General features: G+C 45.7%; 1 protein-coding gene across 1 annotated transcript in view; it reads left to right on the top strand.

Moving 5' to 3' along the window:
• LOC133441429 (A disintegrin and metalloproteinase with thrombospondin motifs 15-like) overlaps nt 1–20,016 on the top strand; it is a 39,496-nt gene that overhangs the window by 4,912 nt on the left and 14,568 nt on the right. The window contains exons 3-6 of the mRNA XM_061718709.1: nt 3,212–3,344; nt 8,314–8,481; nt 9,530–9,813; nt 9,890–10,073. Of these exons, the coding sequence (XP_061574693.1) occupies nt 3,212–3,344; nt 8,314–8,481; nt 9,530–9,813; nt 9,890–10,073 (769 nt within the window). The remainder of the gene's footprint in view (nt 1–3,211; nt 3,345–8,313; nt 8,482–9,529; nt 9,814–9,889; nt 10,074–20,016) is intronic.

The following is a 20,016-nucleotide window of genomic DNA, read 5'->3' as shown; positions in this document are numbered from 1 at the left end:
TGTCACTCCAAACGAAAGACTCTCGTTCCATCTTGGAAGTACCGTATTTTCGCGACCATTCGGTGCGTCGTGTGGAAAGGCGCACCCTCAGTTTTGTGTGTCATTTTTGGATCTAAAACACACATACGGCGCACTGACCGAAAAGGGCGCTGTCTACACACGGAGCGCCGACGTGTCGGCTGCCGCTCGCTCGGTGGTTCATTCGGCCTTCGGGCCCGACTCTGCGGCGCAGCTCCCCCCGGGAGCAGCGTCTCCTTCTCGGTAGGGTGGCCGAGTCTCCCCATCCGCCCCAGGTGTCCCGCCACGGAGCCGCCGCCGGGCAATTCACGCGCCCCCCCTTCCCCCTTTAACGTTCTCATGGTGGTCCCTACTACGTCCGCCTTATGGATCAGCGTTAAGTCGACGCCTGCCCTACGCCGTAGGCTCTGCGTCGGTGTAACGCGGAACCATAAATCAGCCTTTACAATAATACAATGGCCGCATCGCGTCATTGGGCGCATTGCGTCATTGGGCGCGCGGCACATTTAAAAAAAAAGACGTTTATTTGCGCCTAATGGTCGCAAAAATACGGTAACTGGAAGTTACTCGTGTCATTTGTTGATGTTTTTTTCCAGGATTCTGATTGTCTAGCATGAAGCTTGAAGCATGAAGCTTCTCGTTACACTGCCCCCTGTAGTTTTGGCTGCTCATAGCACCTTAACGGCGTATTTATGTGGTTCTTGTAAATGATGGTATTTTTAAAAAACGTAGAGGGGGAAATATCAGTTTTTGTTAACGTGGTCTCAGTTGCTGTTGTTCCCGCCTGAAGTCCCTTGCTGTCTGGGCGTGAGTGACAATCCGCTCATTTCACAGTGCTGATGTGACATCGCGGTCTGATGCCTTCACCCGGAGATGTGAACCCCGCCTGGTGAATCTGACTCCAGACCTGCTTCTGCCTTCTCTCACGCTAGTTACTACTGGCTGTCCTCGCAGCCGGTTCCCCCGCGAGGTCCGCTTCAGTTCTGGTTTACCGTCTGATACACCTTACAAGCTCAAACACTCCTGAATGAAGGCCATTGCGCCGAGGAACCTTCAGGACTGTCGCTGTCCTTGTGGAGCACCGCCAGTACAGCTGCAGCTCTGGACCGGTCTCCTGTCGTGAAGACCGGAGGGCGGGTCCAACGTCACGGTTACACTGGGTCAACAGGTTCATCAGCATGTTTGACTCAGACGCTTCACAAGGACAGGAGGAGTTTAGATGTAGGATAGTCTTTCAAAGGACCACTGGATCCAGATCCAGACCTGCGGTTCCTCTGCTGACCACCAGTGTCTGGATCCAGATCCAGACCTTTCAGTTTTGGTCTCCAAGGATCTTTTCATCCTTGACTGGTGTCCAGGGGGATTTTATGTCCCTCATCAGGTTAAAGGATCATGAGGCAGGATTGAGGCAGGATTTATGAAAAAAATGTGTATACATTTTAAGTTTTCTAGTAATAATGTCAGATGAAGCGTTCCAAACCAAAACGAATGAGCCCTCTAGTGTATCTCTCCGTTGCCTTGAACAGGCTGTGTGCCGCAAAATGTGCTGCAATTCGGGGCCCGAATTTCTCGCGCTGTCCTGCGGATGTGACGTCACATGACGCTGCATGCGCGTTCTCCCCGTTCTCCCGTGCCGGCTTCGCTGTTGGCTGCAGTACCCCCGACGGCCGTCGTGGCGAAGGGTGGCGCTAGAGAGTCTCATTTCTTAAAAGGAGCCTCATGCTCCTTTAAATGATGTCCAGTAAGACTTAGCCGTCCAGATTGTAGCCACTTAGGTCTCTACTCACAGCTCAGGGGCCAGGACCGTGCTAACAGAGTAATCTTCTGGTACTGTTAGCCTTAATGAGAGACTACAAGAACCGGTCTGGGGTTGGCCTGGAAGGGTGTGGACTAAAGCCTGAATTATGGTTCTGCGTTAAACCAGCGCAGAGCCTACGCTGTTGCCGTGACGCTGTCGTGAACCCTTCGGACTTCTCCATCACTCCATTCCGTCGCGGTGCAATACCGCCTCAGAGCGCTAGTTGATACTTTGTTTAGCTTCCAGCTTTTCACAGTGAATCAAAGACCACTGACCAATGACAGCCCTCTCGGTCTGCGGTGGGTCTGCGTCGCCTCGACGCGTAGTTCCATTTTTTGGGAGGTGCGCGTCAGGCCACGGCGTAGGCTACAGAGAGACTCCCGCGTAGCCGCGTACCCTACGGCGTAACGCAGAACCATAATTCAGCCTTAAGACATTATTTTCATATTTTCACTTCCTGTTGAAGGCTCTCGCCTCCGTTTGGTTCGGTGGCCTAGGCACTTTCGCTTTCTCAGGACCTTTCCAAAAGAACGAACCGGCCCACCCAGCTTCTTAGTTCTTGTGAACTAGGCCGGGCAACTGCCAGCGGCCCACCTCTTGTAGACCCAGGTCTTTTTCACGGTTCTTTCTGACGTTGTTGGCAACATCTGGACAGATTTGATTAGAACGCTTGTCAGGTAAGAGTTAACATCACAGGGCTCAACAAGCCAAGCCAGACTTGGCCAGGTTTGTCCGGTACTGCTGGTACCCAGGTCTCCTGCAGCACCCTTACAGTTAGCCGGACATATTGTCCACACGGTAATCTCTCAGTTTTCTTTGAAATCATGTAATGATGTGAAATAATGTGTCAGGTGACTCACCGTTGGAGTCGGCGCCTACTGGTTGGCAGAGGAACCGCAGTTCTTCCTGCGTTCTTGCGGGAATCGACCCAAACGTTGGGATGAAATCTGCGTTTTAAAGCCCGTTTCATCCTGGGTTCCACTTGACTCGTATCTGTATGCAGCTGAGGTTTAGTTTGTGTCAGAACTGCAGCTTCATGTGAGCGTTCGAGCGTGTCGTTGACCGGGATCTTCTGAGCTCAGGGGGTTTCTCAGAGTAATCTCCAATCACTTTAGAAGAATCAGTGCCGTAATCTGGCCATATGGACACATTAAGGAATTCAGGATGATGAAGTAGTTAAGGAAAGTTATCTAGAAGTGATTTAAAACCAGACTGGAGCTAATCAGCAGCAGGCTGACTGGAGCGATGCAGCGTGCCAGGTTGTACCTGCTGGTGTGTGAAGGTCCACCCAAGACCGGCGGTGGAGGCGGAGGCCGTCAGACGTGACCCCCACCACAAAGAGCAGCTTCTGAGCTCAAATGAGGGGGTAGGTAACATGTCTGTCTGTGTCGTCAGGACCTCTGTGGAGCCTCCACTTGCGACACGCTGGGGATGGCCGATGTCGGGACCATGTGCGACCCAAAGAGGAGCTGTTCTGTCATTGAGGACGATGGCCTACCGTCAGCTTTCACAACGGCTCATGAGCTGGGTAAGATGCCGTGCTGGCGACATAGCTCTCTGCAACGCCTTTCAGGTGTGTGCTGGGGCTACTGTGGACATGGAGCGAGATAGGTGCAGAGCTAGCGCTGCATCAGCAGTTCAGAGGCCACGGTTCCTCCTCACGTCTCACACTAACGCTGTCTCTTCTCATTTTGTGGTCAGTCAGGATTCCCACTTTTAAATGTGAAAAAGTGTCCACATATCAGGAGTTTACATGGATGCAGATGTGTACGGTTGATGATGTTTTGGCTTTAGACGCTTCTGACAGGACAACTGACGTCATCTGAGACACCTGGAGCCTCCACAGAGGATTCTAAGACACACCTCTAGGCGTGGCATCAAGGCATCAGGAAAAGAAGGGGGGGCTTCACCAGTCCGGCTCATCCTTGGGTAGAGATACACCGATAAGGAGTTTTAGGGCCAATTACTGATCACTGATCTCGAAAACCAGTATCTGCAGATCCCGATATTGTCGCCAATCATAGCGTGAAATCCATACATTTGTCAATAATGTTGTTTCATGTACATGACACTGACATTGTATTATTAGGTAAAAAAATGAGGAGATGAGAAAGTATCATGAATAAACTGTTTTATTTCAAGCATGAGCAATATTTCACCCTCTAGAGACTCTTAGAGATGATTTAGACTCAGTTACAAAGAGTAAGTGTAGCTTAGTAGCTTAGGCTTTCTTGTGATAATAAATGTGTAACACAACATGTGCAGTACACTAACACGGACAACAGCAGATATTTCACTCTCTTAGAGCTGATCAAAGTTGTTTACTATAAACCTTAGTTTTCCTGCTGAAAAATGAATTAAATCTTAAAATAAAAAATTAATTATGAATTATCAAGGTTTGCTAAGGTTTAGCGATAGCATCCACTGCGTGTGAGGAAACTCTTGTAAGTGAAGCAAAACTCTTCACACTAGAACTCCAAATGACTCTTGAAGCGATTGACACGACTGTTGTCCTGCATGAGGCTTTGTACTGTATATAGTTTGGTATAATTGCGGACATTCATCAGTGAAATATTTACGATGTGGGAGTGCGTACCGCGGATTCAAGCAGCTACGACACGTTTAAACCCGATGTCTTCTAAAACAAAAAGCAGCTGATGATCAAGATATAAGTATGGCTTCATTACCTTAGGATGTATTTCTTTATTTTCTTGCTGTTGTTGCTGTTGTTTTTAGGTCTCTGTTACAGGTGAGTTAGCGGCGTTGCTCCTTTTCTTTCCCTGCCTTAGCAGCAGCCAACTATGAAAACTCAATATACGCTGTGTGAGAAACTTTCAAATGACCTCTCAGCTTCGTTGTATTGAAATTCTTTTGTAACATTCCTCCTCAGGGTATGTCCTTTGCACACACTTTGCAAACTATTATTTTCAGAGTGCCAATCAAAATCGATAAGGGCATTATTGGCCGATACCGATCGGTTGCCGATCAATCGGTGCATCTCTATCCTTGGGTAAAGTTTCCAAAGGTCTGAAGGTCCCACGTCCGTCTGCTCAAACAATAATACACAAGTAGATACAACCCCCGTGGTGCTCAGGTAGGAGATGCTTGTGACTCAGACCCACCGGTTCTGTCAGGAGGAATGGACCAAAATACCTCCGAGATGTTCTCAGGCAAGCCAAAACATTTTAGCCAAGTCTAAGCGTTTAAAGGAAAGTCCACCAAAGGAATTAATGAAACCTTCTCTGAAACGTCCTGGGAGTCAGGCGGACTGGAGAAACCTCCTGTGAGGTCGTTTGCAGGTTTCTGAAGAGTCTTCTGGGACGTTGGTACGGAGCTGGGGCTTCATCTATAAAGCTTGCTTGCTTGATGACTGCCGCTTCGAGCCCACTACTCCACGCCGAAGAGGAAAAAAGAAAGTGTTCTGATTAAAATAAGGAAAGTTGGACTATATAACAATTGCGTTCATAAGGATAAAGTTTAAAAAAAAAAAAAAAATTAAAGAAATAGTCCCTTCTCCCCGTGTGTGTCTGCCTGTCATGCACGGGTACGTGCGCTCATGTTGTTTACTTTTAAGCCGGAATTATGGTTCTGCGTCACACCAACGCAGAGCCTACGCCGTAGGGTCCGGCGTAGGTGCGCGTCGCCGCGTACCCTACGCCGTAGGCTCTGCGTTGGTATAACGCGGAACCATAAAACAGCCTAGAGCAGCTCTGAGGGGAGACGGGAGGGAGGAGAGGGAGCGGGGGCTGCCGGGCCGCCGTCCCGAGTGTCTTGATGATTTGCTGAGCCTACCGTTAGTTTTGAAACTGTAAAAAGTGGGGGGGACAAATACATCATTTTGAAAAGTGGGGGGGACATGTCCCCCCTGCCCCCAGTGGAAATTGCGTCGTGCAATCGTGGCACTAACGGGCAGCAACGACATGCTGCCACTCACTCGCTTTATTTTATACTATTTATATACTTTTTCTACTTTTACTGTGACCACCAAATAATCTCGTTTCACTGTCCTCTCTCCACATCATCCACAACATCTCGATCTCAGATCTCAGCGAAATTCAGTGGCACGGTGGCTCGACACGTTCATTCATTCTGACGCATTCATCCCTAACAGGCTGCAGGAAGCCACTGCGCATGCTCAGTAGGCTCATCCATATGGATTTATGGGCGTGTTGAGGGCGGGATATGGGGCGGATTCAGCTGCGCAGCTTTCCAGGTGGACTGTGATTTATAAAGAGAACATTGCGTGGAAGTCTGCGTGCACGCGGTTTTATAGATCCAGATTTTTTTTTGCGCCCGCCATTTTCGGCTTTTGGGCGTACGTGCACTTTTAGTATGAATCCTACGCACTCCATTTTAAATGAGGCCCCTGGTTCTGGTTTCCAGCAGACGCTGGGCTGTTTCTGCTGGAGTTTGAGGTCAGACACTGATGTTGGACCCGAAGGTCTGGCTCTCCAGTTCACCAGAGGTTCTTGACAGGGTGGAGGTCAGAACCCTGTGGACTAGTCCAGTTCTTCCACCTTGAACTCATCAGACCAGGGGCCTCATTTATAAAAGAGTGTGTAGGATTCATACTAAAAGTGTACGTACGCTCAAAAGCCGGATTTATAAAACCGTGTGCACGCACATCTGCACGCAATGTTCGCTTTATAAATCACATTCCAGATGGAAGGTTACGCAGGTGAATTCGCCTCATATCCCGCCCTCTTAACGCCCACTTTATACCATGAATGGTCAATGCAAACTACTTGATGACTGTATTTGCATATGAATGAGCCTGCTGAGCATGCGCAGCGCCACCTGCAGCCTGTTTCTCTGCGCGTCAGGATGAATGAGACGTGTCGAGCCACCGTGCCACTAAATTTCACGGAGACCGAGATCGAGATGTTGTGGATGAGGTGGAGGCAGGAAAACCACATTATTTGGTGGTCACAGTAGTCGCATCACTAACAAAAAGAAAGCGAGTGAGTGGCAGCACGTCGTTGCTGCGCTAAACGCCGTGAGTGGCACGGACAGATCTGCGGCAGAAATAAAAAAGAAGTGGTGCGATCTGAAGGTGGAGGCCAAGAGGAGAGTGGCCCGGCACTTATTTTTTCTGTTCTTAGTCACTCTCCAGTTGACGAGGAGGTTCCTGGCCCGGTGTGTCCTGCACCGCGGCTGCAGCAGCAGCAGCACCAGAGCGATCCAAGCGCATGGCGCAGCTGGAAGTAGCGTGTCATGACTGACGCTGTGCTTCAACAACAGAGGGACACGATCAGCGCTATTATATTATAAGTCTGATATGTGATGACATTAACAGTATGACATGAATCTGGCTTCATTTCACCACCTCAACGTCTGCGTCGCCAGTTCCCCATACCTTCAAAATGTTTGTGCGCTAGGATCAAAGTTTGCCTAAAGATACGCACATTTTCCCGTTTTTTTTTTTTTTAAATCCCAACCTGTGCGTAGAAGGTGGCTTGCGCATCTTTCAAGCCCTGTTTTGTGCGCACGCAAGCTTTATAAATGAGGCCCCTGGTCTTCACGGTCGCTGCTTTGTGCAACCATACCTCCAAACGTCGAAGTTGGACCCACAGTCAGACAGTAACCTTCTCCCAGCATCCTCCAGACCCATACTCACATCTAATAATAATAATGACTTGGATTTATATAGCGCCCTTCAAGACACCCAGAGCGCTTTACAGAGATCATTATTCATTCATACACACTCACTGGTGGTGGTAGCTATGTTTGTTGCCACAGCTGCCCTGGGGCAGACTGACAGAAGCGTGGCTGCCATATCTCGCCAAACGGCCCCTCCGACCACCACCATCATTCATACACATTCACACACATTCACACGGGGGCAAGGTGGGTAAGGTGTCTTGCCCAAGGACACTACGACAGCAAACTGGGACAGAGCGGGATTCGAACCGCCGACCATTCATTCATTCGCCGATCATTGGAAGACCCGCTCTACCACCTGAGCTACTGCCACCCCGATCTGACCCTCAAACACAGCAGGTGATTGCTGGTGGACTTGGTGATGTGAGAGATGCATGCAGCTGCTCAGCCGAGGAAACCCGAGGAAGCAGTTCTAGTCCATTAAAGCCAGAACCTTTCGACCATGGAATCAGCAGAGCGTTGGAGGTTTTTACCCAGCATGCCCCTGGAATATCCAGCAGTGATGAAACTCCATCGACCATCCCATTGCAGGAGGTCGCTAAGCTCTTGAGGACAACTCCCATCACATATGTATGGTGGCCGCGTGGCTCGGCGGTGAACAAACGTCAGGGTGCATTTATCCCATTTACACCCCACCCCCTGACTTCATGGCTGAATGTGATTTCTTGTGTTGTGTTTATCTGTTCTTGTCGTTTGGGGAATGTTCTTCGTCAGACAGGAAGCTCCTGCCGGAGCTGGATCAGGTCTGCATCCCTGCCTCTTCATCCATCGCCGCCTCAACTTATCCAGGAAGACTTACGTGACCCTGCTGTGTTCTTTCCCACCCTGCCCCACAGGCCACGTCTTCAACATGCCCCACGACAACGTAAAGGCGTGCGAGGAGGTGTTTGGGAAACTCAAGGACAACCACATGATGTCCCCCACGCTGATCCAGATCGACAGGAGCCGGCCCTGGTCCGTGTGCAGTGCAGCCATCATTACCGAGTTCCTGGACAGAGGTCACGGTTCGTAAACACTTCCTGGATGTTTCCTGACTGGCACGGATGACTGGTTCTGTTGAGACCTCATTATCCCTCTCAGCTGGGAGCTATCTGAACCTACACGTTGCTAACACGACCCGGTTCTGTAGTCGCTACACGGACCAGGTTGTCATTTGGTGAAAGGCAGAAGCCCAGCTGAGCAGGGGGCCAGCCCGCCACAAACCGTAGTGACCCCCCCCCCCCAACACACACACACACACACACACACACACACACACACACACACACACACACACACACACACACACACACACACACACACACACACACACACACACACACACACACACACACACATTGTGATCCAGCTGGGAACTTGAGTTTCATTTAATTCAACTTAACTATGTTCCAGACTGTAAAAATGTTGATTAAAGTTGATCATTTTAACCTGAAGGTCTGTAGAGATGGACTCAATGATGTGTCTGGATCTGGACCCTAGCGGCCTGTAGAGGAACTGCAGGTCCACTTCCAGACCCTAGTGGTCCACTGACCACTAGGGTCTGGATTCAAACCTTTAGTGGTCAGTAGAGGAACTGCAGGTCTGGATACAGATCCTATTGGTCAGTAGAGGGACCTGGAGTTGGAACGTCACCGTTTGACTTCATGCTGATGGCTGAAAGATGGATAAAACAGGGTAAACATCCCTGAGCAACCACATGTACTTGTGTTGGCTGGTTATCTTCTTTACTGTCTAGATGTTGATCTGGTTGACCTCACACCGGATTATAATTACTGGTCGTGTCAGCATCTCATCTTTGTCTGAACCAGTGTGTTAAAGCACGGAAACATCTTAAATATGCAGCACAACGGCACTCGGGGACTCTGGTTTAGATTTGATGGAGGTGCTTCCATCAGCTGATGACAAGGTGGACTGAAAAGTTTCACATTGAAAAACTGAAAAGAAGTTCAACTGAAGAACTTTAGGTCGTTGCTTTCATCCGCAGCTACGTTAGAAAAGGTCAGGGCCTTCACAGCCATGGCCTGACCCTCCTCTGCCCGTTGGTCTCCGCAGGTGACTGTCTGTTGGACCAGCCTCAGAAGCAGCTGTCCCTCCATGATAACCTGCCCGGCTCTACCTACAGCCTCCACCGACAGTGCGAGCTCGCCTTCGGCACCGGATCCAAGCCCTGCCCCTACATGCAGCCCTGCTCCAAGCTGTGGTGCACCGGCAAGGCCAGCGGGCAGCTGGTCTGTCAAACCCGTCACTTCCCCTGGGCCGACGGCACAGGCTGTGGCAACGGCAAGGTCTGCTACCGAGGAGCCTGCGTTGACAAGAACACCACGGTGCAGATCAAGGTGAGGAGATGGAACACTGTGTCCTCACTCGTCATGAGGGCCGATCAAACACTGAGTGTTTTTGTTTCTGTCTCAGGTTGATGGACGGTGGGGGAAGTGGGGAGCATTTGGAGACTGTTCCAGAACTTGTGGTGGGGGGGTTCAGCTGGCCAAGAGAGAGTGTAACAACCCAACCCCCGAGAATGGAGGGAAATACTGCTACGGCGTTCGCATCAAATACCGCTCCTGTAACCTCGACCCTTGTCCTGAGAGAGGTACAGGTAAGCTTGTCACTCTTAAGAGCTGCCCACCTCAGTTTTCCAAGTTATCACCAGCATTCAAAGCTGTGACAACGCACATGGTTTAAAGGTGTGTCAGGTTCCAGGAGCTGATCTCTGGTGCCTTCAGAGGTTAAAACAGATAAGAAACTCTAAGGGCCCGATTTACTAAAGGTTTGCGTGTGTTAAAACGTGTGCAAACTTGACAGCACCCGCAAACCAAAGTGCCAGCTGATCTACTAACAGCGTGCAAAGAGGACTGCGTCTCTGAAATGCGCAAAATTGCACACGCAATTCAGTTAGTACTTTTGCCCTGATGAATAATCAATATGGGGCGTACCCGCCAGAACGCGCTAAATACTGGGAGGGGAAGATGCAAATTGCTCCATTTACCACGCGCAATTAGATTTACCAAGCCTGAAAGTAATTGCGCGTATTGTGATTGCGTCTGTATTTAATACGTTCGAAAGGAAGGTGCTAATCTGCTGCTGCCGTTATTGTGGCAAGGAGGCGACATCCAAAATCAAAGAATACGCAGAGAGAGAGTCTTTATTCTGCTGCATGCTATTTTAAAAATGGTTGCACAAGTTTTATTAAAGGCCACTTTTTCTTTAGTTCTTCGCCTTATATCTTTGCCACCTTATTTTATTGTGCCCCCCTCCACTCGCCCACAAGCAGGCCAAGCCTTTGTGCCAAAACTTTGTATTTTATTGATTACTTATCTTATTGAACGTGAAATCATCCTTCGTAAATTACATTTAATTAAAACCCGTGCTTATTAATCACAAAACACAGGTTAAACATCATGACCAAATCTGCTCCGTCCCGCTGTGTCAGGATCAGCGCAGAGACTGCAGCTTCGCCTGAATTATGGTTCCGCGTTAAATCGACGGCGTAGCCGACGCGTAGGGTCGCGGGCGGGGTGCGTCGCCGCGTTTAGCCTACTCCGTCGGTTCTGCGTTGGTGTGACGCGGAACCATAAATCAGCCTGTAGTGTGCGCTGTGCGCTGTTCTGAACACTTCTCTTCTTTCGGCCATATGATGGTCCCGTCTGTCACACATTTACTGTCAGTGTTTGCTATATAATATATAATATTTGCAATATACTGTGGACATCTGAATAAAAACTTAACTCCTAAATAGATGAATAAAAGCGCTTTCCAGCTCTGTGTCTGAAGTGTCTTTTTCTCCTCAGATCATGCCGAGCACCGCCGGCTCACGCAAACCCGACCAATTCAATATTAAAATCAAATTCGGTCCTGTGGCCCGTTTTTCTATTTCGTATTTTTGATCTGTGCCTAAAATTGAAATATGAAAAACCAGACGTTTTTCTGTTTTTTGTGTTACCAACTGCATTTATTCTATCGCAGCTTTTCTCCGATATTGCGTTTCTTTTGGTAATGTTTAAATTTCTTTGCTGTAGTTCATGAATGTATTTATTTGCCTCTTCCACTAATATCTCTAACTCCAACTCGTTCAATTTCATTTTGCGCTTGTGACTTGTGACTGTGCTTTCCATCCAGACTCTCCATGGCGCAAACGTAAGACGCGCAACACCTCATTTAAATACTGCGGTTTGCACCTGTTATCAATTGCGCACGCAATCTTAGTTGATCACCCGCAAACCACGCAACAACTGCACGCGCAAACTTTTTCAGTGCACACGCAATTTAGTACTCTTTATTTAGGATCTTAGTAAATCGGGCCCTAAGACCATAACATAAAACCAAAACTGCCAATGGGGCACATACCACTCATTTGGACTCAACCCGGTACCGGCTTGAGGGACTTCCCGTGCGGCTAGCATCAACCAAGGCAACCCTTCTTCCCCATCTCAGCCGGCTTTGTGCGATACGCCCTCAGCAAGGATTTCAGAATCTGATGAAACCGTTCAAGCCCTTTGATTTTCCGGATGATAAGGGGTCGACCTGTTTCACATGAAGCCGAGTCAAGATGTGCCCTGGTCACTCTGAATAAACTGTGGAATAGCAAAAAAGCAAATGAAATGGGTTAACGCTTTAACCACAGACCGCGCAGGGATGTTGTGCAGAGGATAAGTCGCTGGGTAGCTAGTTGTCAAGCACATCACAGTTGAATACATGTTAACCCCTACCCCTACTTTTCAGCCCTACCCCTAAATTTTGCGCGTTCCCGTAGTGCTGGGCGGTATACCGGTTCATACCGAATACCGGTGTTTATTAGGGCCCGAGCACCTTCAGTGCGAAGGCCCTATTGTATCTGTAGGAATTTTTTTTCTTTCTTTTTTCTTCTGACGAAAGGAGGGCCTTTTTGCCCCCCTAAACGTGCCCAAAAAGTCACCAAATTTTGCACGCAAACCAGGCCTGGCGAAAAATTTGATATTTAATGGTTTACATTAATGGGCGTGGCAAAATGGCTCAACAGCGCCCCCTGGAAAACTTTGTGCCTCAAGCCCCACGATACGGTTTGACGTACATGCACGAAAATCGGTACACACCTGTATCATGGCACAACTTAAAGAAAAGTCTCTTGGAGTCATGCACGAAACCGAACAGGATGTCGGCCATTTTGAATGAATCGTGTCATTTTGGCGAAATTCATGCCATTCCTTCGGCAGTTAATACGGCCCGAACTGTAGCGTCCCCCCAAGTGTGTTATACATCAAAATGTGCGTCTCCATCCTCCGACACCACGCATTACTTTTCTCTTTCAAAAGCGTTACTGTGGCGACGCTAGACGCCAAAAAGCGTGCCCACCCTTCATCTGATTGGTTCAGACAGAAAAAACTTTGTGCCTCAAGCCCCATAATACGGTTTGACGTACATGAACAAAAATCGCTACACACCTGTATCATGTCGCAACTTAAAGAAAAGTCTCTTGGCGCCATGGCCGAAACCGAACAGGAAGTCGGCCATTTTGAACATTCTGAATTAATCACGTAATTTTGGAGCAATATATGCCATTCCTTCGAGAATTAATACGGCCCGAACCGTAACATGCACCCAGGTGTGTTATACATCAAAATATGCGTCTCCATCCTGCGACTACGTGCATTACTTTTCTCTTTCAAAAGTGTTACCGTGGCGACGCTAGACGCCAAAAAGCACGCCCCCCCCCTTCATCTGATTGGTCCATATTTGATAGTTCCCCAAAATAGAATAGAATAGAATAGAATAGAATACATCTTTATTGTCCACCAGGGGTGGAAAATTGTCTTTGGCTCACCAAAAAACAAACATCTCTAAAAAACAGACAGCTCTAGGACAACAACATACATACATGATTACATAAGAACAACAGAGGTACAATTAACATATAAGTAAAAAGATAAATAAGAATAAAAATAGAAATAAAAAGTAGAAATGATACAGTTCATCAGAGTCTGTGGATTGGTCACTTTTTAGAGTTAAGAAAACTGATTGCATTGGGAATAAAAGATTTTCTGAAGGCGCCTTTGGCCAGAGGAACTCTGTAGCGCCTCCCAGACTTCATAAGTTCAAAGTGTCTAGAAAGAGGATGAGAGCTGTCTGCCACAATTCTCCCGGCCTTTCTCCTTGTCCTTTCACTGTAAAGGTGGCTAAGTGGCTTAAGGGGTTTTCCCACAATTTTGCTCGCCATTGTCACAATCCTGTTTAGTTTGTTCTTGCACTTAACGTTCAAGTGACCAAACCAAGCAGAGATATGAAAAGTTAGGACACTCTCAATGTGTGTGGTGTACACAAGCTCCAAGATTTTTGGGCTAACACCAAGACAGCTCAATCTTCTAAGGAGATTGAGTCTCTGAGAGCATTTCTTAAAAATAAAAACTGTGTTTTCAATAAAACTCACCTGACAATCAAGAACTGTGCCAAGATATTTAAAAGTTTCCACTGTTTCAACAGGTTGACCATGCAGTGTAACTGGCTTCAATGTCAGATCCTGCTTAGTGCAAAGAAGCAGCTCCTTTGTTTTGGACACATTGATCACTAGCTGGCTTTTTTGACACCAAGCTTCAAGGGCATTAATATGGCTAAGATAGAAAGCCTCACCAGAGGGATCTGTTCTCTGCAGCAGACCAACTAAGGCCATGTCGTCTGCGTATTTGATCAATTTAAAGTTCCTTTCATTTAGTGCAAATTCATTAGTAAAAAGAGAAAAAAGCAAGGGTGAAAGAACACTGCCTTGTGGGCACCCAGTGCTTATAGTAAGCACTTCTGACTGAGAGCCATTTACACAGACCCTTTGAGGGCGGCAGGAAAGAAAATCTCTGATCCAAAGAATCAGCCCTTTATCAATATTTAGATCAGCCAGCCTTTTCAGGAGAATATGTAGCTTCATAGAATTAAAGGCTGCACTGAAGTCTACAAATAGGACCCTGGCATATCCTTTAGGAAGTGCAAGCTGCTTTGAGACTGAATCTAGCAGAGTCAGCACAGCATCATCTGTACCTCTGTCACTTTTATAAGCGAACTGAAGCGGATCTAATACACTAGCCACTGTGGTGGTCAGGGAATCAACCAAAACTCTCTCCATGGTTTTACACAGAATGGAGGTTATAGCAATTGGCCGGAAATCTTCAGGCTTGCTTGCACCTGGCTTTTTTGGTATGGGTCTTATTATTGAAAATTTCCAAGATTTTGGTGTTCCTGTGACTAAGAGGAAGTTAAACAACCTAGTGAGGACTCCTTTTAGCTGGGGAGCACAGTCTTTGAGTAAACGGGCACGCAGACCATCTGGGCCAGTGGCCTTGTTTGGCCTCAATTTAGAGAGACTTTTAGCCACAGCGTCTTCTGTAACTACAGTCGGTGATCTTACAGGGAGATATTTGCAGATCTTATCTCTTAGATAAGATCTTAGATCTTAAAAGGCACCAAATTTGGCATGCAAGCCAGGCCTGGCGATAAATTTGATATTTCATGGTTTGCATTAATGGGCGTGGCAAAATGGCTCAATAGCGCCCCCCGGAAAACTTTGTGCCTCAAGCCCCACAATACGGTTTGACGTACATGCACGAAAATCGGTACACACCTGTATCATGTCGCAACTTAAAGAAAAGTCTCTTGGCGCCATGGCCGAAACCGAACAGGATGTTGCCATTTTGAATTAATTGTGTAATTTTGGCGCAATTTATGCCATTCCTTCGGCAATTAATACCGCCCAAACCGTAACGTGCACCCAGGTGTGTTATACATCAAAATGTGCGTCTCCACCCTAAGACTACACGCATTACTTTTCTCTTTCAAAAGTGTTACCGTGGCGACGCTAGACGCCAAAAAGCGCACCCCCCTTCATCTGATTGGTCCATATTTGATAGTTCTCCAAAAGTCATCAAATTTTGCATGCAAGCCAGGCTTGGCGATAAATTTGATATTTCATGGTTTGCATTAATGGGCGTGGCCTAACGGCTCAACAGCGCCCCCTAGAATACTTTTCTCTGCCATAACTTTTGAATGGCTTGACATAAAGAGTCGTGGGTGGTGTCATGGGACTCGGCATTGAGTCCTTGACCATAATTAGTGAAAATTAGCCCCGCCCCTTCTTTTGATTGGTTGTCCCTATTTCCTGCTATAACTTTTGAATGGTTTAACATAGAGAGTCGTGGTTGGTGTCATCAGACTCTGTATGGAGTCCTTGACCTTCATTGGCTTGAATTAGCCCCGCCCCTTCTTCTGATTGGTTGTCCCTTTTTTTGCTATAACTTTTGAATGGTTTGACATAGGAAGTCGTGGGTGGTGTCATGTCTGATATGCTTATGGGGGGCGGTGGCCGTGAGTGTGAGGGCCCGTTCATCGCTGCTTGCAGCTTTAATTTTTCTTATGATATGAATTTTTCATATGCCGTAATACCAGTGAGTATGTACAGTAGCGTACACAACGTTGGGAACGCCGCTGGACACTGTTTGTGAGGGGACTGTTTAGCAGTAGTGATGCACCGATTGTTCGGTAACCGAAATTGTTCGGCCGAAAATGGCAAAAAAACACTTTCGGTGTTCGGTGGAATAAGTGGGAAAAAAAACGAACAATTAATAACGGCGTTGTTATATCCACCTTATTCCTACGCCCCATGAGGCTTTGCGCGAATTGTGGGAGCTCCTTCCGGTGCTGCCAGAACCGCGTTTGTTTACATGCTGAGTGAACGCGTTAACCCTCTTTCTCTGAGCGTTGGGGATATAAAACATGTGGAAACACCACCTGTCACAGCTCAAACGGGACAATATCATCTTACCGCTGCCTCCTGCTGTTGAGGGATGGGAGGACGACCTGAAGAAGTGAAGAAATGCTTAGAAGATGAGAAGTATCTCATTCTTCCCAATGGGCAAAGTGGATACTCCTCCAGGTGGGTAAATATTGTTACTTATCAGTACTCGAGATGAGAAATAAAAACGGTCCAAATCATCCCCCCTTTCCATCCCTTATGTCATTTCATTAATGAATGTGGTTTTACTGCTATTTCAACATTTAGAGTCATCACCAGAAAAATAACATTTGACAATTTTCACCTGAAATAAGTAGAAAAATCTGCCAGTGGGACAAGATTTATCTTCTCATTACAAGCAATAACATCTTGTTCCACTGGCAGATTTTTTTTACTTATTTCAAGTGAAAATCTACTTGAAACAGGTGAAAATTGTTGTTTTTTCCAGTGATGAGTCTTGTTTTAAATGTAATGAGATTTTTTTTTACTAAAATGAGACATTTTAACTAGAAATAAGACAAATATTCTTGTTAAGATTGTGAGTTTTTGCAGTGATCCATTTGACTTATCCTGTGAAGGACAGAGTCATATTGATAAGTTCAGAAAAGTGTTTTTTATTGTTGTGTTTTGATGTATTTGATGTAAGCCCAGTGGATATTTAAAGCTTACAGAAGGCTGCATTTAACTGCTGCTATGTCATTCCTGCAGTATTTCTGCAAGTGTTTTGGTCAGTGCTATTATTTGTAATATATTATATTATTTGTAATCAGCACAAATTATCTGTCCCCATATGATAAAATCCACCATCCCCCCTGATTTTTTTTTTTACAACTCGAGTACTGCTTATAATCTATGAACTAATGTGACAGGTAGGCTACTTGTGAACCTTCATTAAGACAAACTGTAAGCCATCTTTTATATTTATTCTTTCAGGTCCAGCTGGCAGTGATGTGCCTGGGGCTGCAAGCTGCTTATCTGGACACCAACTGAGCACCTGGAGTTACAAATTTCATTTGACAAAGACTTCAGATACACACATGAAACACCTCCAGAACTTTCACATACTTCCAACATTTGTAGATGAATTTGTTGCAAAGAAGATTCAGCTCTGCCTCTCTGTATAAAGCTAGGAGGAAAACAGTACAACAGACTTCATTTTTGTTTTCAGTTTTATTAAAAACAGAACCTGAAAGATCCCCTCCTGACATATTAGGACATACAATATAGGGACATGAATCAAAACATTTTAACACAAAAATATTGTTTAACAAAAGCACATTACATTTGTGTCTTAAGTGAGAGAGATTCAGTTTACTGTCGGAGGACTATTTGAACTTTTATTTCCTCAAAAAAAATAACAATTGCAGCTGGACCTCAGTTGTTTTCAGAAAATGTTAAATGAATGAAATATGTAAGTGCAGCTCTACAAACTACATACAGCACTTAACCTGTTGAGAGTTATGTGTTAAAGATACTGTAAGTTTAACTGAACCTCAATTGTTTTCAGAAAATGTTAAATGAATGAAATATGCAAGTATGTTTAAGTGCAATATTAAATGTCTTCTCACTTTTCACTTGAAATAAACTCAGCTCTTAAATTCACTAAACCAGCACAGATCTTGAGCATTTTGTCAATTTTGGGCACAAAGTTAATTTGGTCTTGTTTGAGAAAGAATCTTGTACATCTCCAGGTGCCTTATTCAACATGAATGCGGGCATGAGCAATGCGGCGTGTGTGAGTGGCCTCCTCACTGGTCAGCTGGCATCCTTTGCGTGTGAATGCTGGAATGATCAGCTTCCCCCTACGCTCCTCCAGCAAGTCTCTAACTGTGAAACCACAGTCACCCATCACCTCATCTCCAGCACGTAAATAATAGAATAGGTGTGGTCCTCCATCCCTGGGTCTGACCACTGTGTTTGGGCATCACAGGAAGCTTTGGTGTTGATCACAGCTCCTCCTTCTGATCCATCTGGTCAGGCTCATCTGAGGGAGCAATACAGTACACAATTATTAAGATAAGATATGATACATTAGGGTTTTCCCTACCACTATAACACCCCCAGCCCCCTCATCAAATGTACCTGGGGGAAGACCCACAACCCCCAACCTGCAACCACATCACCTAAGCCCTCCAGAAGTTTAGGAAAAAACCGGTACATTATCACAGCCAGTACTGGAGTTGAGGGGGGATGAGGGGGGATGGCATCCCCACCCTGAAATAAAAACGGTCCAAATCATCCCCCCTGTAAAACTGCCACCCCCCCTTTCCATCCCTTGTGTCATTTCATCAATGAATGTGGTTTTACTGCTATTTCAACATTAACATTTAACATTCTGGTTAGAGTCATCACCACAAAAATGTGACAATTTTCACCTGTTTCAGGTAAATTTTCACTTGAAATAAGTAAGAAAATCTGCCAGTGGGACAAGATTTATCTTCTTATTACAAGAAAAAAAATCTTGTTGCACTGGCAGATTTTTCTACTTATTTTAAGTGAAAATCTACTTGAAACAGGTGAAAATTGTTGTTTTTTCCAGGGATGAGTCTTGTTTTAAGTGTAATGAGATTTTTTTATTAAAATGAGACATTTTAACTAGAAATAAGACAAATATTGTTGTTAAGATTTTGAGTTTTTGCAGTGATCCATTTTACTTATCCTGTGAAGGACAGAGTCATATTGATAAGTTCAGAAAAGTGTTTTTTATTGTTGTGTTTTGATGTATTTGATGTAAGCCCAGTGGATATTTAAAGCTTACAGAAGGCTGCATTTAACTGCTGCTATGTCATTCCTGCAGTATTTCTGCAGGTTTTTTGGTCAGTGCTATTATTTGTAATATATTATATTATTTGTAATCAGCAAAAATTATCTATCCCCATATGATAAAATCCACCATCCCCCCTGATTTCTTTTTTACAACTCGAGTACTGATCACAGCTAAGATTTAAAATTTAATTAACAAAAAACTTTTTTCTTATCAACATGTCTGTAGTGAAACTATTGTATTTTTATTCTAATGCTGCCCTGCAGTCCGTGCCATAAACACACTTTGTATTTTAACTGCACAGAAAATAATAATAAATAATACTAAAGGTTGTCATTACCGGACAAATACTACAATGCTGTGTCCTCCATACACCTGAAATCATAACTGATATTCTCATGACATTAACCTGAAATCATACCTGATATTCTCATGACATTAACCTGAAATCATACCTGATATTCTCATGATATTCCTGTCAATCCTCTGAGGATTCCCGTCTCTCCTCCGGCAGTCTGTCGGATCCGAGCCACAAAGTATGATGCAGGTTTTCCTCCACAAAACGACGTACCCGAGCTCCACAAGGACATTTTAGTAAATGCTACGGTTGATAAACATGTTAAACATTAAATGTCAGAAAACAAAACCGTAACTTCTCTGCTAGATTGAAAGCAAATTGCTTTAAAATAAACCGCTGTTCATGCTCAGCTGCCATGGTTAGTCAATGGCGTTACGGAACTTCCGGCGGCTAACCGGAAGTTACTCCCACAGCAGTTTCTACAGTAGAGGCTCCAGGAATAAGGTGGATAAGGAAATAGACTGGCCGCTCCCGTACCAGTTGCGCACCACAAACATAAATCGTTGGCCAACCAAAAAGTAACCACATAAGAATTTTACCTAACATTCACCAGGATGTGGAACCAATACAACATAATGCTGGGAAATTAAAAAATGTTCAGTTTTTTATGTTCAATATATATTTTCTACCTTGTAATTTTGTAAAAGATTTTTTTCTTTGAAAAGCATGCC

The sequence above is a fragment of the Cololabis saira genome, chromosome 4 (genome assembly GCF_033807715.1).
Source record: "Cololabis saira isolate AMF1-May2022 chromosome 4, fColSai1.1, whole genome shotgun sequence".
NCBI lineage: Eukaryota > Metazoa > Chordata > Actinopteri > Beloniformes > Belonidae > Cololabis > Cololabis saira.
This window is presented reverse-complemented; position numbering and strand designations above follow the sequence as displayed.